The 20,610-nt window shown below is 42.3% G+C and overlaps 2 protein-coding genes across 7 annotated transcripts in view; one reads left to right on the top strand and one right to left on the bottom strand.

Annotated features, from left to right (window-relative positions):
• The window catches only part of Hsdl2 (hydroxysteroid dehydrogenase like 2), a 38,370-nt gene extending 35,260 nt beyond the window's left edge, over positions 1–3,110 (bottom strand). For 3 of the 4 annotated variants that reach the window (XM_051187896.1, XM_051187897.1, XM_051187898.1), the window contains exon 1: positions 2,949–3,110. In XM_051187896.1, the coding sequence (XP_051043853.1) occupies positions 2,949–2,965 (17 nt within the window). In that variant the 5' untranslated portion in view covers positions 2,966–3,110. The remainder of the gene's footprint in view (positions 1–2,948) is intronic. The other variant, XM_051187899.1, reaches the window with a different exon arrangement.
• Ptbp3 (polypyrimidine tract binding protein 3) overlaps positions 1–20,610 on the top strand; it is a 297,169-nt gene that overhangs the window by 186,001 nt on the left and 90,558 nt on the right. The window contains exon 1 of one of the 3 annotated variants that reach the window (XM_051187888.1): positions 7,730–7,748. The exons of 1 other annotated variant lie outside the window; for it this stretch is intronic. The gene's annotated coding sequence lies outside the window, so the exon portion shown is untranslated. Of the gene's footprint in view, positions 1–7,729; positions 7,749–20,610 lie in introns of those variants that run through there. One more of the 3 variants, XM_051187891.1, reaches the window with a different exon arrangement.

The raw sequence follows: 20,610 nt of genomic DNA, 5'->3' as shown, positions 1-20,610 counted from the left end.
TGGTAAGTACACCAAGAGAAAAGAAAGAATTAAATGGTCAGGTCAGTTTGGCTGTGACAGTGGGAAAGCCATCTGAGTCAAAACAAAGTGGGCTTCCTAGTTTATTCCTGGGCCAAAGTAAATCTTAGGTGGGTGAGAAAACTTGAGTACAGTAACATGTATATATGTATGCTATAAAATATATTTATTAAAAGTATAAAAGTATGGACTGGGAAGTTAGCTTAAAGAACTTCTCTAAGGCATGTGAGCCCCGGAGTTCAACCCACAGCACCAAAAAATGAGTAAATAAGACAGTGTAAGACTACCAGCTTAAATAAAAGACCTTAGTTTAGTGTGTCACAAAAACAAGATAGCCTTAAAAGAACACAATGACAAAAAGATCTCATTGGTTAAACCAGACTAGTAAAGAGATACAGAGACGGTTTTCAACCTTACTTCTCAGTATCTTTGAGGCCGGCATTTTGGACTGGACCCTTCCATTATTGGGGGCTGTGTATTGCTTGTAAGTGGTTAACATGCACCCAGTGGCTCCACTCACTTAACTACCATATAGCATCTCCCTTCAGTTGTGACACTCGTGTCTTCTCAGATAGTGCCAAATGTCTTCTGGAGGTCACATTGCATCATCTTCACAAATTTTAACTATAATGAAGAGCCCTTCCTCATTGGATTTATATTACCAAAGGCTTTATTTACTTAATCTATTCATACATTAGAACTACTTTAATTATTCTAGTTTCATAAACTATTTTAATATCTGGAAAAGCCAGTTCACCGCATTTGAATTTGTTTTCCTGGCTATTCATGAGTATTTAGACCCTGAGACTGGCTAGTTTGGAAAATGTACTCTCATTTATGCTTTTGATTGTACAATCCTTTTAGTGATAAATATCTACCTATCTGTTTGCTTTTTTTACTTTTTGTTTGTTTTGTTTTTAAAGACAGGGTTTCTATGTATAACAGCACTTGCTGTCCTGGAACTCTGTAGACCATGTTGGCCTTGAATTTACAGAGATCTGTCTGTAAATATATGTCTTGCAACATCAAACGTAAAAACATATATTCTTTTCCATCAGGCAATTTCAAACTCCAGAATTTATCCCAGAAGGTAAATTCACCTATGTGTTAAACAGAAATAGAAGGATAATGAAGCCAGGCATGGTGGCACAGGCCTTTAATACTAATTAATACCGGCAAAGGCAGGCAAATCTCTGTGAGTTCAAGGCCAGTTTGATCTGCATAACAGCCAGGACTATACTCAAGCAAAAGAATAATAATGGAAGCAAAGATGGAATAAAAACAACAGCAACAAAAGAGATAACAAAACAACTCTACATAATTTAGTCTCAACAATAAGGACCAGGTTAAATAAATGATGGTCTTCAATAATAATATGTAGCTATTAAAGAGAACAAGGAAGAGCTGCACGTACTGGAAACCTATGTATACCCAAGTCCAAAATGGAGTTTGCTAGGAGATGTCTTTGTAAATTGTACAAAATATGTTTATAAATGCAAAGAATGTAAATGTATCAGAAAGAAATCAAATATTCAAGGATTAAGAGTTTTTCATTTACACCCTTTTAAACTATTAAGTCTTTTAGCTGTCTATATGTGTCAAGCGAATAACAGAATGGGCTTATCACTTGCTTAAGATACCCAAACTTTATAGAACACAGTAGTTCTACCTGAGTTTGGCAAGGACTAAGTAGGGCAGGAAGAAAATTGTTTAATAGGCATTTGTTTTGATTTTGCAAGACTGAGAAGTCCTGGCGATTGGTTGCACAACCATGTTAATATATATGTGGGTTGGGGGGGCACAGACAGGATGTAGTGATATATTATTTAAGATTTATTAAAGCTTGCTTGAGGATTCAGAAAGCAAAGTCAGCCACAACCATAGAAGCCAGGCACAAACTTTAATCCCAGCAGCCAGAAGCTAGGAGGTGGTTGTACACACCTTTAATCCTAGGACTCAGGATTAAGAGGTAAACCTATCTCTCAGAGTTTAAGGCTACCCAGGGATACATGAGAACGAGATTGAATCAGTCTAAAATAAAGTAAGACTACACGCCTTTAATCCCAGCACTAGAGGGATATACCAGCCAGGCAGAAGTTAGCAGCACTCATTCTCCAGTCACACTGAGGAGAGGTTATAGTTTGAGGGGTGGTGAAGAGCTCGTGGATCAGCCCTTTCAGCCTGAGCTAGAAGTGAGAGCTAATGGTTGACTGCTTTGCTTTTCTGAACTTCATTTTGAAGCTTGAATCCCAATATCAGTCTCTAGGTCTTTTTTTTTTTTTTTTTTTTTTTTTTTTTCAGGGCCTCACTCTGTAGTCTTTGCTAACCTACTCACTATGTAGACCAGGATGCCCTTGATTCTTCTGAACCTGCCTCTGAGTGCTGGGATTAAAAGCATATGTCACCATGCCTGGCTAAACTGGGGTAAATACACTTCATTTTAAGTTAAAAACAAAAACAAAAAAAATCTGCACCCAAAGACGTTTGTATTGTAACATTTTAACTCATGGTTAACTTGAAAAGCATTTTCTAAACACCTTATTCTTTTATTATCCTACAATCAAACATACCGAACAAACAGGAAGTTTAAGGTTACTAACTGTCCCAAGAGACCTTTCACCTAGAAGCTGAAAGCAACAGAGCCACCCGGTCAAGCTAATGACAAACAAAGTTGGGACCATACTGGAGTGTCGGGGACACCCACCCTCGCGACTCTCACTGTGCGGTATCTAACGCCGCTGCAGCCTATAGAACACAACTTTTGAGTTCCTGGCGTACACAACTTTGGGAATCACTGTTTCGGCCGGTCCCAGTGACTCGATCTTCTCCGCGCACCGGAGTTCCAGAGCGCGCGGCAGCTTCACTGACCGCCGGGTGGCACCGGCGACCTCGGGACTAGCCGACCCCGCGAGCCACCCCGGCCCCCTTACCCGGTGTTGGGCAGCATGACCTTCGCAGTTCAGAGGACTTGCTAGCAGTGGGACAGCGGCAAGCCGTGAGTGACAGGCGAACCTTCCCTCCGCATTTAGCCGCGCCCCCCGGCCCCGCCCCGAGGCCCGCTCGGGAACCGGCTCTCCTACAAGATGGAGATCGCTGAGTGCGCCTGCGCACGCCGGGACTTTCCACAGCTCCACAAACGACACCCAGGAAACCAACTCTCTGCGCACGCGTTGTGGAGCCACCTCCGCCCCGCCCCGCCCCTTTCCCGGGTCTGGCGATGACAATCAGTCTCGCCCGTGGGTCGCTGGCGTGTCCAGAGCATCAGTCCTACGTAGGCTCCCCTCTCCCCCACGCAGTCCGAGGTTCGACGCGGCGCCGGCTCCGGTCCAGCACGATGGCCGATTGAGGGGCGCGCCGGGGACTGACCTGGGGGTGCTGGGCGTCGTCCTTCCCTGTCCATCCCCAAGCCAAGACGCTCGCTCCGAGGTCCCTCAGGAACGCTTGTGGACGTCTGAAAGATGCTTTTGCAGAAGCCGGTTCAGCATTTTAGCTGCCGCCGAATCTGGACGTAGCCGGCCTGACCTGCAGTGTCTGTAGATAGGCGGTGAGAGGGCACCTCTGGAAGATGTCTTTGCAAGGGTCACCCACAAGAATTCGTCGTGTATTTGGGCCACAGAAGCCATATTTGGAGAAGGAAATTCATAGTCCTGGAATGAGGTCGATTCTGGGATCAGGTTCCGCCTTGGAGTTATACCTAACTCGGTTACCCTGGAAATGAAATTGCTTTCTATTTGGTAACAGTAGAAAAGATGTTAAAGAGGTTTTCTGAGGCCTAGTTCAGAAAACCAATTTGAAATAGGTGTGTACACTCCTATTTGTCACAGGCTAAAGAGATTATCTGAAGCCTTGCTCAAGAAACCAACTTAAGATAGGTGTGTACTCTATTTGTCACGGGCAAAAGAGATTATCGAAAGCCTAGTTCAGGAAAAAAGTTGTGAATTTTTTCAGTCATAAAACTCGTGTCTCGCAGGGCGGTAGTGGCACAGGCCTTTAACCCTAACACTCGGGAGGTAGACGCAATCATATCTCTGTGAATTCAAGGCCAGCCTTGTGTGCAGAGCAAGTTCCAGATAGCCAAGGCTACACAGAGAAACCCTATCTGGAAAAACCAAAATAAACAAAAAACTGGTATCTTGTAAACCCACACATAGATTTATGTTATTTAGGGGGCATTTGTGGAATTTAAGTTTGTTCCTAAATTATTAGTAGTAATTTTTCTAGGTAAATTAAAATGAACTCTTTAGAATTTTTTTTTTTTTTTACTGTTTTATGTTTATGGGCGTTTTACTTGTCTGCCTGAATGTGTGCCCTGCCTGGTGAAAAGGTCAGAAGTGGGTGTCAGGGTCCCTGGAACTGGAATTACAGGCAGTTGTTAGCTGCCATACGGGTTTTGAGAGTCAAACCCTGGATCCTTTGGAAGAGCGACCAGTGTTCTTAACCACTAGCCCTAAATCAAATCTTTAAATTAATATAATAAATAACAAGACTGGAAAGATGTCTCCATGGTTAAAAGTGAATGCTGTTCTTGCTGAGGCCCTCGGTTTGATTCCCAGCACCAGTGTCTGATGGCTTACAACCATCTGCAGCTACAGCTTCTGGGGATTATAGGGCCTCCTGTCCTCCATAGGCACCCCCACACATCGGCATACACAAATACAAATAAACAGCCAGGTATGGTGACATTCCAGCACTCTGGAGGCTGAGGCAGGTGGCACTACAAAGCGAGCCCCTACTCACATTAAATAAATAATTGTATCTACTTCATTAAATAATTTGACTAGTCTTAAAATGTGACTTAGAGTTATCCATTACCTTCCACAGTAGTGATTTATGTGGTCTACAAGCCAGACATGGTGGTCCATGCTCCTACCTAGCCTTCAGGAGGCTGAGGCAAGCCTAAGCCATATAGTGAGACCCTATCTCAAACCAAAACAAAAGCGGTGCTAGAGGTGGAGAGTGGGTAAGGAAGGATCGGGCCTGTTAATATTAGGTATGGGTTTACTAGGTAAGTAGTTTGTATTTAGACTTTAGGGAGGTTTCTTCTGGCTGCAGACTGAAGAACAGCTTCAAAGAAGGTTGAGGCACAGAATCTATAATCATGTCATGAATAAGAACATTGCTGGATGATGTGGCCAAACGTGCTAATGGCTGGTGGAAAGATATATTTAAGAAATAGAACCAACCAGATTTAACTAATGAATATATGCAGAGAGAAGAAAAGGTCATGTCAGAGATTCCCAAATTCCTGGGAATATAGTGGCACAAGACAGTGGTTCCTCAAAAAAACTAAAAATATACTTGCTGTGTGATTCACCAGCAAAGGGAAGAGAGGTTAGCACACCTATATTGGTAGCAGCATTATTTAGAATAACCAAAAGTTTGCAAGTAGCTGCTCTTTGATGGGAATAGTAAACTAAATGTATATATGTACCATGTATATCGCTCAGTCTTGTTTGTTTGTTTGAAATGGTATCTCTATGTAGTCCTAGCTGTCCTGGAATTCACTATGTAGACTAGGCTGGCCTCAAACTCACAGTGATCCTCCTGCCTCTGCAGGAGTACTGGGATTAAAGTTATTGTCTGCCATCATCCAGTGGTGTATGATGGTGTGTTTTTATTTCATGTATACCAGTGTTTGACTTATATGTATGTCAATGCGTCCCATGTATGCATTTCCCTCTGGGGCCCAAAGAGGGCATTAGATCCCCAGAACTGGGAGTTAGAGACAGTTGTGAGCCACCACATGGGTGCTGGGAATTGGACCTTGGTTCTCTGTAAGAACAGATCTGCAGCCTCCCCAAAATTAAATGATTTTTTTCAAAAGTAAGCCAGTCATGGTGACACCTCTGTAATCCCAGCTTCTTGGGAAAGATGAAGGAAGAGAGTTACAAGACCAAAGCCCACCTATAGGGAGTTCAAGGGCAACACTGGGTAACTGAACAGGACTGTCTGAGAGTTGCATGGTGAGACCCTGTCCCAAAACAAGACACAACCATAGACTGTACAACATAACACATGAACACTAATGTAATCCATGGACTTGACAGATAATATGTCAGCATTGCTCATTAATTGTATCATCTCCAACAACCAATTTAGGTGTTAATGTTAATGATAAAGAGGGGTTCGTAGTGAGTGACCAACATTCCTTGTCAACTTGACTGAATTTAGAATCACCATGGAAACACATCTTATGTGGCTTATGAGGGTTTTTACAGAAAAGTTTAACTGGGGAGGAGGACTCACACTGATCAGGTGGCCCGATTCCATGGGTTGGACACTAGTGCTGAAGAGAAAGAAGAAAACAGTCTAAGTATCACCATTCATCTCTCTTCTTCCTGGCTTTGGATGCAGTGGCCAGTTGCCTTCCCCGACAGGATGGACTGCACCCTCAAACTGTAAGCCAAAAGAAACTTCCTAAGTTGTCACCTTAGGTATTTTGTCACAGCAACAAATAAAATGCTAATGCAAGAGGAAGTCCATACTTTCTGCACAGTTTTTTGATGAACATTAAACTGTTTTAAAAGTGTGTGTTCTCTTAAAAACAACAACAACAACAAAAAACACTGTACTAGCATAAAAGCAGCATGTGGACTAGTGTAATGGAATTGGGAGCATAGAAATGCACCTATCTGTTGCCAATTGCTTTCATCAAATATGTAGATATTATTCAATTTGGTGCCAAAACATCCTGTTTTACAAAGTTGTCCAGATAACTAGAAATCCACATGCATAAAACTGGATCCAACACTCACAGTTCATAGGAAAATCAATGTACAACACATCAAAGCCCTAAATATAAGAACTAGAACTGTGAAGTTCTTAGACAAAAACACAGGTAACATTCATAGCCTTGCATTTGGCAATGGCTTTTTCAATCCAGCATAGAAAGCACAAACAAGAAGAGAGATGCAAGGCATTGGGATTCATCCAAATATAGAAGTTCTTAGGCACAGGGCCCACTAGCTGCAGGACTGTCAGCCCACTCACCACTCTGTATTCGGTAAACCTATTTTTTCCCCTTCTCCAATTTTCATGTGTGTATGTGTGCTCTTGCGTGTGTGGGGGTTTAAGTGTATGGTGCACATAAACACGTATCTGCATCCATGTGGAGGCTAGGGGCTGACGTCAAGAACCCTACTCCTCCAGGCAGTGTCTCTCACTCTAACCCAGAGCTCCTCAGAAGAATACAGCTAGTCTTGCTAGCCAGTTTGCCTAGAAAACTGAGGCTGAAATTAAAGGCAGGTACGACATCTGCCCAGCATTTACCTGGGTTCCTGGGGGGGGGGGCTGTGTGGTGATATTTTGTTTATGATCTAACAAATAAAGCTTGCCTGAAGATCAGAGTGCAAAGCTAGCCACACTACTCAGCCATAGAGGCAAGGCCGTGGTGGCACACACCTTTAACCCCAGCACTCAGGAGACGGAGACAGATGGATCTCTGTTAGTTCAAGGCCACACTGGGTTACACAAAATTGATCCAGTCTAAAAGAGAACCAGAGCTCGCACAAAAGTGTGGCACACCTTTAATCCCAGCACTAAGGAGGTGAAGGCATGAAGGGATACGGCTGGGCGGAGAGGAATACAAGGCACGAGGAGACAGGAGCTCATGGCAGTCTGAGGCGGCGGCAGTCTGAGGAGCAGCGCAGTCTAAGGAACAGTGCAGTCTAAGCAGTCTGAGGATGCAGTCTGAGGACAGGATCGCCCCTTTGGTCTGAGCATTGGTAGAGGTAAGGACTCTAGTGGCTGGGCACTTTGCTTCTCTGATCTTTCAGCTTTCGTCCTCTGATAGCTGTCTTGAGTTTTTATTATTAAGACTAGCTAGAATTCATGCAACAGACCTGAGGCATTTACTTTAACCTGTGAGCCACTTTTTCAGCCACTCAAAATAATTGTGCCTCAGAAGATGCTATTAAGGAATGGAAAGACCGCTGGCCATGTGGTCCATGACTGTAATCCCAGCACTAGGGAAGTGGAGATAGGTGGACCAGGAGCTCAAGGCCATCCTTTACAGCGAGTTTGGTACTGCCTGGTTACATGAGGCCCTGTCTAAAAGAAAATGAAAATGATCCTGGTAGTGGTGGTGCACACCTTTAATCCCAGCACTCGGGAGGCAGAGGCAGAAGGATCTCTGTGAGTTCGAGGCCAGCCTTGTCTACAGAGTGAGTTCTAAGACAGACTCCAAAGCTACAGAGAAACCCTGTCTCAAAATGTCACCCCCAAAAAAGAAAGAAAGAAATTGAAAGGACAATTTATAGAGTAGAAAACCAGATTTATGAATCATCTACCTGATAAAGAACAAGTATCTAGCACTTATGAAAAACTTTCAAAATAGCAAGAATGATAAGTGGCCTAAGTGTAAAGTGGTGAGATGGGCAAAAGTGCTCGCTGAGAAGCCTGAGTTCAGATGGACATGGTGGAAGATGGGGCCCGGCTTCCTCAGGTCCTTGTCACTGTAACGCACAGCTGCACATGTGTAACTTTAGAAAGAGATCAAAGAGGCGCTGGAGAGATGGCTCAGTGCTTCAGAGCACTGGCTGCTTTTCCAGAGGACTCAAGTTCAATTCCCACACCCATAGAGCAGCTCAAAACTACTATCTAAATGCCTGCTGCAAAGGACCCAGGGTCCTCTTCTGGCTCTGTGGGTACTGCAAGCATGTAATGCACAGACATGTGTACAGGCAAAATACCCACACATGTAAAAGTAAAAATAAAGCTAAACTTTTAAGTTAAAAAAAATATTGCCGGACATTGGTGCACCCCTTTAATCCCAGCACTCCAGAGGCAGAGGCAGGCAGACTCTGTGAGTTCGAGGCCAGCCTGGTCTACAGAGCTAGTTCCAGGACAGGTTATAGAGCAATACAGAGAGACCCTGTCTCAGAAAAAAAAAAAAATCAAAGAACTCCAAGCGGTACAGCTGGAGGCTGAGGAAGGAGGATCATTTGTGACCAAAGTATGAGATCAGACTAGGCAACACAGGGGCACTACATTAAAAAACAAAACAAAAACCTCCCCCAAACCTCCCCCAAAGACAAACAAACAAGCTAGATGGGGTGACAAATGCCTTTAACTCCAGCACTCCGGAGGGCATTCCAGGGCAGAGCCTGCAGGAAGATTTCTGAGTTGGAGGCTTACCTGGCCTACAAAGCAAGTTCCAGAACAGCCAGAACTACACAAAGAAAGAAACTCTGTGTCACAAAAAAAAAAAAAAAAAAAAAAAAAAAAAGTATGCCAACAGCCAACAATCTATAAGGGACTAAATACCAAAGGGAAATTATATCACTTTACATCTACTAGAATGGCCTACAAATGAAAAGGATAGAAAATAACCAGTGTTCAGGGCATGGAGAAGTTGGGACCCTCAGACATTGCAGCAGGGAGTATAAAATGGTGCAGGAAGGGAGTGTCACAATCTCAGAATCTCAGATAACAGCCTTATTGGACAGAGTCCATGAGCAGACCCCAGAGAAATTAAGGCAAACACTAAAAACAACCACGAGGTGGCGGTGTTGCTTCAAAATTCAAATTATATTATTCAGGGACCGTCAATCTGCTAACATTGTGATAGTCAATTACAATTAGAGTTAAGGCAAAAGTATGAGGTTATCTATAGAACTATCCTCTAAAAAGTAAGAATACATGGGTTGTTAGTGACGTGGGCCTTTAACCCCAACACTGTGAGGCAGAGACAGGCAGATTTCTGTGAGTTCGAGGACATCCTGGTCTACAGAGAGTTCCAGGACAGTCAAGGCTACACAGAGAAACGCTGTCTCAAATAAAATATATATTTTGGGACAACAAAAAAGGTTACATAAAGTTTAAATCCCTAAAAGGAATGTTTTGGCTTTCAGCTTTCAATCTTCCTACTTCTGACTCTCAAGAACTGAGATTACAATTACTGCCCTGAGAAAAGTAATACTTGACCATCTGGTGGATAATAACCACCTGTAACTCCAGATCCAGGGTACCCAAAACCCTCTTCTGTCCTCTGTGCAAACCCCTCCTGTGCTTACATTCACGGTGAAAACAACTTCTTTAAAAAGAAGTTGACTCTATGTTATGACCAAGAGCACATATTTTCAGTGGCTTTAGGAGAGTCAAGGATCTATTGAAAATGTTCGTTTTCTCCTCACACAGATAGGACATTTCTAAGTCTCCTTCTGAGAAATCTCTGGGGTTTCCAGAGTGTGGCAATTGCTTCTGATGAGGGACCAAACCTTCGATTTAGAATGTCTGGGTCTTCTCTTGCTTCCTTACTTTCAGTGGTTACACAAGAACTGTAGGATAACTTCATCACTGTATTTTAATTTGTATTCTTTTTGGTGGTATATAAAATACAAAGGGGGAGGGGACATCCCCTTCTAATACTAGTCTTTGAAGAAAATTACATTTTCCATCTCCTTTAAGATTGGAATACTTGCATTAATTTTGAAAGATTTTAAAGCCAGGAGAGATTTTATGATTGTTACACTGCTTGAAACATATTTCTGTTTTTGTTCTTATGTTTAAAATGGGTCTTCCAGCCAGACTTTGGTGGCACATGCCTTTAATCCCAGCACTAGGGAGGCAGATCTCTGAGTTCAAGGCCAGCTTGGTCTACAGAACAAGTTCCAGGACAGGCTCTAAAGCTACACACAGAAACATTGTCTCAGAAAAAAAAAATTAAAAATGATGATGTCTTCCTATGTAGCCCAGCCTGGCCTGGAAGTCACATTTCTCCTATGTGATCCTTCCAAGTTCCAGATTATAGGCATGTACCTGCATGCCCACTTCTGATTTTATTTTGCTGAGTGTATCACAGATCTCTTTCCACATTTAGACCCCAAACCTAACTTAACTGTGTGTGTATTAATAATATATACATATATTACTTTACGTGAGCGTGTACGTGCGTGTATGATGTGTACTTGACTGTGAATGTGCGTGCTGTGGGTGTGCATGTGACAGACCTCAGCTTTGTGAAGTTATTTTACTTGCACCTTTAAGGAAGTAGACACCTTAACCATCTTACTGACTCCCTACCTTAACTTTTGTTTACTGAGAAAGAGTTTCTCTGTGTAGCCCTGGCTATCCTGGAACTCACTTTGTAGATCAGGCTGGCCTTGAACTTAGAGATCTGCCTGCCTCTGCCTCTGGAGTGCCGGCATTAAAGGCATGCACCACCAGGACCCAGCTTCCCTACCTTAACTTTTTAAAAGCAGTTTATGGTTTTCCTTTATATGAAGGTACTCCAAATCAATGTTACCCTTTCTATCAGTGATGAAACACAAATTTAAGACACTTAGATATTTTCAAAATGTGTCTCTATGATAAAATATTACCATAAAAGCATTTGAGCATGTATCCTTGCTCAGAACTCATATTTCTCTCAAATACATTTCTGGAAGTAAGAATGCTTGATGGATATTCACATGGATACCCTCCACCATGGTGCTGCTAGTAACTGACATTAGGACTTCCCATCCTTGGAATCTAACCTTTACGGTTAGGCAACCCATTGTTGTAGAAGGCTGTTGTATGAGTTATAACAAGATCAATAACCTTTCTGTCCTGCCATTTTTTTTTCAATTACTATAGTTAAATCTACTTAATGTAAAACCAGCCCCTTTGACCAGATTTTACAATCTGGTCCAAGTTTGAGCAACTAAAAATGTACCTAGGAGTTGCTACAAAACAAAACACCCCAGAAAGCAAGTTGCTGTAATGGCTTGTAGCATCACACAGATGACTATAAATGTCAGAGTAAAAATGCCTTGAACACTAGTATCAACAGAAAATAAACCCATCTCCTGACTACAGCACATGCAAGTTCAGATATATTAAACACACACACATAGATTTCAAGTATCTGAGAAACTGCTGTGTTACCCATAATAGCAACAACATTAATTTCTGTTCTCACCAACAGCATAGGAGTTTCCCTCTCTCCTCATCTTCACCACTTGCTTGATATTTTTAAAAAGATGTAGTGTGTGTGTGTGTGTGTGTGTGTGTGTGTGTGTGTGTGTGTGTGTGTGTGTGTGTGCGCACGTGCTGCCTATGTGCAGATGCCCACAGAGGCTAGAAGAGGGCACCAGATCCCTTGGAGGTGGAGTTGTGACCTCCTAGATGTTGGTCCTCTGAAAGAGCAGTTATGCTCTTACCCTGTAAGATTTAGACTGTCTAGCCATCTCTCCACCCCTATTTGTTGTTTGTTTATATACTCATTCTTACTGGGGTGGGATGATGCTTGTGTGGTTTTACTTGCATCTCCCTGGTCATTATCAATATTGACCCCGCTATATACATATTTTGGCCCTTCGTATACTCTTTTGAGAAACGTCCATCCAGGTAATTCACTTACTTTCTGATTAGATTTTCTTTCTCTGTTGAGATCTTTATATGTTCTGGAAATGAATCCTTGCCAGTCTGCAGATTTTCCTGCCATTCTGTCTGTAGGTTGTTCTTTACTCTGTTCATTGTTTCCTTTTAGAAGCTTCTTAGTTTGACGTAATCACATTGTCCAGTTATTGCTTTTGTTTCCTGTACTTTGAGGATCATACGTACCCAAAAGGTCTACTTGTTCTGAAGTGTTTCTCCTCTATTTCCTTCCTGAGGCTGCAAAGTTTGGGGTCTTAATTAAATTTAAGTCTTATATCCCCTCTAAATACACGATGAAAGATGGGGGGGGTCTGGATTTCTTTCCTGTCTCCTTCCTTCTGTCTTTTGGTATATGTATATGGGGTGCATGTATGTGATGCTTGAGTGTGCAGGTGTTCACGCATGCAGGTGCATCCTGAGATCCTGGTAGTAAGTACATCAGGTGTCCTTTTCTGCCACTCTCCCTTGCTGCCTTGAGACAAGATTCTCCAGTGCTATACTGATTAGAAGTCAAAGTAGACCTCTCTATTTTGTCCCTGGTCTTAGAAATAATTTCAGCTTTCTACATTCAGTATGGTGGAGGACTGGGGTTCATCATATATTGCCCTCATGGTGTCAAGCCACATTCCCACCGTTTATAATTTATAAAGGATAGAATTTGTTTTCACCATCTGGGCTGTCCAATTCCAACAAATGTCTTTTTTGTTTGTTTGTTTGTTTGGTTAGTTGGTTTGGTTTTTCGAGACAGGATTTCTCTGTAGCTTTGGAGACCGTCCTGGAACTCTTTTTGTAGACCAGGCTGGCTTCAAACTCACAGAGATCTGCCTGCCTCTGCCTCCCACTGCCCGCCAAATGTTTTTTTTTTTTTTTCTATAGCTATTTAGAAGGTGGGTAGCTTTCATCCTTCATTTTGTTGCTGGGATGGATTACATTTGCTCATTTCTAGCTATTAAATGTTCTACATCTCTTGATTAAGTCCCACTTGATCATGATTTATGATCTTTTATGCATTACTGGATTAAATTTGCTGGCATTTGTGAAGATTTTCTTTTTGCATCTCTGTGCATTAAGGATGTTAGTGAGGTGTCTTTATGGTACTATAGTCTGGTTTTTAGTATTGGGCTAATGCTGAATTTACAAAGTGAGCTTGGGAATACTTACTCTCTTTTGAGTGTCTGGGGTAGTTGAGAAGAATCTGCATTAGCTCTTCTTTAAACGTTTGATAAAATTTAGCAATGAAGCCATCTGACCTGACGTGTATCTTGGTTAGAAACATCTTAGGAGTGATTTGGTCTTATTATACCATATTGTTCTGTTCCTAGGTCCTATGCCTCAGTTCTGGTAGGTTATATGTTCCATATTTTCCAACTTCTTCACATATAGTTGTCCCTAATGAGTCTTTGTATTTCCATGGTTCCAAGTATAATGTCTTTTTTTCTACCTCTATATAGTATTGGAGCCGGGAGGATCTTTCCTGGGTTAGTCTAGCTAAAGATCTGTCCATTTTATTTTTGCTTTCTTTCTTTCTTTCTGTGTGTGCCTTTGTAAGCACATGTGGGTACATGTTCATGTGGGTACATAGTGCCCTAAGTGCCTGTATAAGTAGAGGTCAACTTTGGATGTTCCTTAGGAGCCATTCACTGTGTGTGTGTGTGTGTGTGTGTTTGTGTGTGAGAGAGAGACAGAGAGACAGAAGGGTGGGGGAGAGAGCAGGAGAGAGGGAGACCCAGGATCAGGGAGACCCAGGGGATCTAGCTATCTGTTTCCCAGCATGCCACAGCTCAGGGCTTTTTGTACATGGGTTCTAGGAACTGACTCAGGTCCTCATGTTTTCAGGACAAGCATTTTACCACTTCAGCTGTTTCCCTAGGCCCAGTATTGTTTTTTTTTTTTTTTTTTTTTTTTTTTTCCAGTCCTTTCACATCATGTACTTATTCTCTCTGTAGTTTCTTTTTGCTAAGTTCTGGTTTGGTCTTGTCTTTCTAGTTCCTTAGGGTGCATTGTTCGGTTGTGTGTCTGAAATCTTTCTACTTCCTTGATGAAAGCACTTGTTCCTGTAGACTTCCTTCCTCTGAGTGCTGCTTTTGGGTCGTTTTTTTTGTTGTTGTTGTTGTTTTGTTTTTTTTGTTTTTTTGTTTTCACTGAGTCCCGGAGGTTTCAACATGCTGTGTTTTCACTTTCATTTCTTTCGAGACATTTTAAACTTCCCTTTTTATTTTTCAATGGCTCTTTCATTCAAGAGAATGTTGCTTCATTTATACATATTTATTTCTAAAGCTCCTCTTACTGACTCTTATTTCCTAGAACCGAGGCATGCCATGCAGCTATCTGTTGAGGCATCCCCCATCAGCCTGTCGTATAGATTTAGTGTTTCTTTGTAGATATTTTGGTCTGGATAAATATGTAGTAATAGGAGGGGGGGTAGTAAAGTGTCTGAATATATTGTATTATAATTTGTCTCTCCTTTTTTCCTTTTTTACTATTATTTGTTTTTTACATTCCAATTCCAGTTCCCCCTCCCTCATCTCCTCCCACTCCCCCAACTCCTCCCCCACCTCCCATCTTTTCCTCAGAGAGGGTAAGGCCTCTCCTGGGCAGTCTACTAAGTCTGTCCCATCATCTTGTTGAGGCAGGACCAAGGCACCTCCCCACCCCTACACCCCTGTGTCTAGGCTGGGCAAGGTCTATATAGAATGGGCTCCCCTAAATCAGTTTGTGCATTAGTGTTAGATTTTGGACTCACTGCCAGTGGCCTCATATATTGTCCCAGGCACACCACTGTCACCTATACTAAGGGAGCCTAGTTCGGTCTTATGTATGTTTCCCATTTGTCAGACCTGAGTCAGTGATCTCTCACTAGCTGGGGTTAGCTGAGTCTGTGGGTTTCCCCATCATGGTTTTGACTCCTTTGTTCATAGTTTTGCTCCTCCCTCGCTTTGATTGTACTCCAGGAGCTTCACCCATTGGTTAGTTGTGGATTTCTGCATCTGCTTCCATCTGTTTCTGGAAGAGGGTTCTAGCTTCTCTGGGGTTGTGGATTGTAGGCTGGGTATCTTGCTTTATGTCTGATATCTACTTATGAGTGAGTACATATTCCATTTGTCTTTCTAGTTTTGGGTTACCTCACTTAGGATCATTTTTTTCTGTCCATTTGCCTGTGAATTTTAGGATGTCATTCTTTCTTTTTTGTTTTGTTTTTCTTTGCTTTTTGAGACAGTGTTTCTGTCTTGCTTTGGAACCTGTTCTGGAACTAGCTCTGTAGACCAGCCTGGCCTTGAACTCACAGAGATCTGCCTGCCTCTGTTTCCTGAGTGCTGGGATTAAAGGCATATACCATCAATGCCCAGCTTGTCACTGTTTCTTACTGATGAGTAGTACTCCATGTGTAAATATACCACATTTTCTTTATCCATTCTTCAACTGAGGGGCATCTAGGCTGTTTCCAAGATTTGGCTATTGCAGATAATGTTGCTGTGAACATAGTTGAGCAAATGTCCTTGTGGTGTGAATGTGCCTCCTTCAGGTATATGCCCAACAGTGGTATTGCAGGTCTTGAGGTAGGTTGATCCCTAATTTTCTGAGGAAATCACCATTCTGATTTCCACAACAGCTGTATAAGTTTGCACTCCTACCAGCAATGGAGGAGTGTTCCCCTTTCTCCACATCCTCTGCAGCATAAGCTGTCATTGTTGTTTTTGATCTTAGCCATTCTGATTGGTGTAAGATGGAATCTGGGAGTGGCTTTGATTTGCATTTCCCTGATGACTAAGGATGTTGAACATTTCCTTAAGTGTGTCTTTCTGCCATTTGAGATTTTTCTGTTGAGAATTTTCTATTTAGATCGGTACCACATTTTTTAAATTGGATTATTTGGTAGTTTGATTTGTAGTTTCTTGAGGCTTTTTTGTATATTTTGGAGATCAGCCCTCTGTCAGATGTGGGGTTGGTGAAGAATTTTTCCCAATCTGTAGGGAGCCATTTTGTCTTGTTGACCATGTTCTTTGCTTTACAGAAGCTTCTCAGTTTTAGGAGGTCCCATTTATTAAATGTTGCTCTCAGGGTCTATACTACTGATGTTCTATTTAGGAAGTGGTCTCCTGTGCCTATTGGTTCCAATGTATTTCCCAATTTTTCTTCTATGAGGTTCAGTGTGGATGGATTTATATTGAGGTCTTTGATCCATTTGGACTTGAGTTTTGTGAATAGACACAGATATGGACCTGTTTGCATTCTTCAACATATTGACAGCAGTTATATCAGCACCATTTGTTGAATATATTTTCTTTTTTACACTTTATAATTTTAGCTTCTTTGTCAAAAATTAGGTGTTCACAGGTGTGTGGGTTGATATCGGGGTCTTCAAGTCGATTCAGTTTGTCTCTCCTTTTATACCTAATGACGTTTGTATTCTATGAATGCTACTGTAGTCATTGTGTATTTATGAATTTAGGATAGCTATTTCTTCCTGTTGGACTTATCCTTTTATCATCTTATTCATTCATCATTGAAGAGCCAGCTTCATTGACTATTTTTTTTTTTTTTATAATGTTCTAATGAATCCCAGACTGGCCTTAAATTCGATATGTAGCTGGGGATGACACTGAACAACTTCTTTTGTTTGTTTGTTTGTTTGTTTTTGAGATAGGGTTTCTCTGTGTAGCCCTGACTATCCTGGATCTCAGACACATCCAGTATATTCACTTCTATTTTTTTTTTTTTTAAATATGGTCTCATTGTGTAGCTCTGACTGGTTTAGAATGTACTATGTATAGCAGGCTGGCTTCAAACACAGAGATCTGCCTTCCTCTGGTAGGACTGAAGGTGTGCACCAGGTCATTAACTTTTTATTTTACTTTTTTGGTTTTTTGATACAGGATTTCTCTGTAGCTTTGAAGCCTGTCCTGGAAAGAGCTCTTGTAGACCAGGCTGGCCTGGAACTCACAGAGATCCGCCTGCCTCTGATTCCCAAGTGCTGGGATTAAAGGCGTGTGCCACCACTGCCCAGCTTGGTCCTTAACTTTTTAAGTATAATTTAATTTAAAGCCTATTTCACGTCATACAATTATAGTAGTCCGTGTTCCCTTTTGATCTGTGTTTGCATGGCAGTCTCTTCTCACCCCTTCCTTTTTATCTGTGTGTGTCATTGCTGATAAGGTTGGCTTCTTATAGGCCACATATAATTGTGTCTGCGTTTGTTTTTGTCCAGTGAGCCTTTACCTTTCATTGAGTAAATGCACCTGTTTGTATTCAAGCTCGTGTTGATCAGTAAAAACAAACTTTGCTGATTTTTCTCCTGGGGGTTTTGCATATACGTGTTCCTTTCTTGTGTCTCTGTGGTTTGGTGGTTTTCAGAGTGCTGAGGTTTGATTTTTCTCTCTCCGGTATGTGTGTGCTTTGCTGTTAGCTTTCATACTTACCAGAGTGGATAGCATCCTTTCAGTTCTAGTGGAGGACACCTTTCCCTCTGCATCTTTCTGCCTGTTTGGGAATGTGCGATGTCTTGATTACTGCCTCGCTGTTGAAGGGCAGCATTCCTGAGTGTATGAGTGTAGCTTCTACCCCTCAGCATGTGTGCTATCTGCCTTTTAACCCCATTTGAACGAGGAGTTTCAAGAGAATAGACCTTAAGTTCAGAAGTTATATGTTTTCCTTCCTGATTGTTGCTACTCCCCTGCCACCCCAGACAGATGGCTCTCCTTGAACTCACTAAGTAGACCAGGCTGGCCTCGAACACACAGAGACCCATCTGCTTCTGCTTCCTGAGTGCTGGGATTGAAGGCGAAGGCATGTGCCACCTTTCGCTGCCGCTACAGTAACTATTAACTTTGATTGCAGGTTGAAATGACTTGGGAGAACATCAGAGCATTCTGAGGCTGGCTGTTCATGAAAAGATTTTCATGAAGCCGGTGGGGCTTATACTGGTCGGTTTTCTGTTAACTCTTAACAGATACCTAAGGTAGTCAGGTATAGAGAGCCTTTGGCTTCCAGTCCATGATTGGTTAGTACACACACTTTCAGTCCTGTGTGAAGAGGCACATCATGTCCGAAACACGTGGAAGAGCTTCACGCTTCATGAATGAGCTGAAGCTCTCATGGCCAGGAGCAAACAGACAGAAGACGACACAGGTCCCACAATCTCCTTGGAGGAAAAGCTCCCATTAACTCCAAGCCATTCCGCTGAGCCCCATTTCTATATTTTCCATCACTTCCCGGCAGTGTTAAACTGGAGGTAATGCCTTCATGTGCCTGTACGGGGCTTTTCCAAGCTCAGATTATAGCAGGGATGCACGGAGGAAGCAGTATGCTCAAAGTCCTTTGGCTGGTTTTTTATGCAGCCAAGACTAAGGATGACTGATCTTGGCTAGTATAATCTTTGTTCCCCTTGTCAATGTCTTGTTTAGAAGTTAGTGTGTGATTGGGTTTGGGCAAATCTAGGAAGGTCTTCTGGTGAAAACTATGACCTCAGAAGCCAGAGAGGGTGTCAAATCCAGAGTCTTCCTGGATTATATATAGAAAATGACAGGCCAAACAGCTAAAGAACAAATGAGGAGGCCTTTCATTTGCAATGCATGAGTAATAACTTGAACAGGAAAAACTTGAATAGGAATCCAAACAGGAAACTAGAAAGTCTAAAATCTCAGTAATGGGGTACCAACCCACTGGTTGCTGGAAAGTTATACATAGCTCTGGGCTTGAGCAGGCCTCTGAAGAACAAGGGGGCAGGTCTCAGACAAGTCTGTCTCTGGAGGTTCTCCAAGGCAGGAGCAGTCTTCCTTCTCCAATAGTGACACTGGTGTTGACATCTCAGCCTTTCTCTGAAATCTGGGGTGGACCTCACCCCCTCCTCAAGCTAGGTGGGCAAAATTCCTCCATCTATAGGTGCTCAGTCAGACCCTGATTGGTTTGGTGTGTGTGTATGATAAGGGATAGTGGGTTGTTCTTTTTCTCTGTCAGTTAAAGAATTAAATGACAAGAGCAATGCAAAAACAGAATGTATTTGTAAGTGTCACAGACTCTCTGAACAGAGAGGGGTCCCAGAAACGGATGCCTCTGAGGACAAGTGAGTTTGGGTTTTCATTTGGGATTACAGTGTTCTGCCTGCTGATTCCCCTCCCTCCCTTTTTGTATTGGTCTAAAAGTGTTGGTGAGCTCTTTCTACAGCAGGGATTGATTGGTTTCCTGACTCTCTTCACAAATGCGGGAATAAGTGCTCCTGCTCTGGTGTGTATGTATTAGTTACTTTTCTGTTGCTGTGATAAGAAACAACACCACCAAAAGCAAATTCTAGAAGAAAGAGTTTATTCTGGCCTCTAGTTTCAGAGGGAGAGGCCATAATGACAGGGAGGGTTTGGCAACAGGCAGCTGGAGCAGGAAGCTGGCTGAGGCACTTTGTCCTACATGAAGTCTGCCCTCAATGATGTGTACCCTTCAACAAGGCTGTAGGTCTAAAAGTTCCATTACCTTCCAGCCTCTGTCACCATCCTGACCACTACCACAATTTCGAGCCAATACTCTATTAAACTCTACTAAATACTGGCCAGGATGATGGGCTCTGGCCAGGTCCATTCCTGGGTTCCCAGAAAATGGTGACAAGTGACATTTTGCAGAGGCTTAAAAAGACAAACCCATAAGACTACTTATTTCCCACCAGGTCCAATCAGAGGCAAGCATATATCCTTATATACTTTCTACCTAAGTACCTTCCACCTACCTGTGATGCAGTTGGGTCAACAAAACTAGTTTAGGAAAGAGAAAACATGTGGCTTGTTATCTACCATAAACAATACCCTCCAGCATCTCAGGAATTATCTGTCCTTGGACAAGGGGCTTACAGGTTAGAGGCATTTTTTGTTTTATGGATCTCTTAGGCATGGTAATCAAAACTTAAAACATAACTTTGGATTTCACACTTCGCACCAAAAGAGGAGCAAGTGTTCATATACATGAGCCCATGGGGGACAGTTTTCACCCAAACCACCACAGTGTACTAACATAAAAACAGCTGTAATAGGGCATTGATGCATAAGTATACAAGCAGTTGTTGGTGGCTGGGGTTACAGTTGGCCCCCAACCCCCTCTTTCCTTTGTGGTGTATCACCGACAGAGAGACTCGTCGCAGGTAAGGGGAAATGACCTACTTTTGGAGGAAATGGAAACAACTGCTGGGACCAAAAAGTCACATAATAATAATAATAATAATAATAATAATAATAATAACAACAACTCATCAAT

This window comes from Phodopus roborovskii, unplaced genomic scaffold (assembly GCF_943737965.1).
Source record: "Phodopus roborovskii unplaced genomic scaffold, PHOROB, whole genome shotgun sequence".
Lineage (NCBI taxonomy): Eukaryota > Metazoa > Chordata > Mammalia > Rodentia > Cricetidae > Phodopus > Phodopus roborovskii.
The sequence above is the reverse complement of the archived record's forward strand: the minus strand, read 5'-3'. Positions and strand labels throughout refer to the sequence as shown.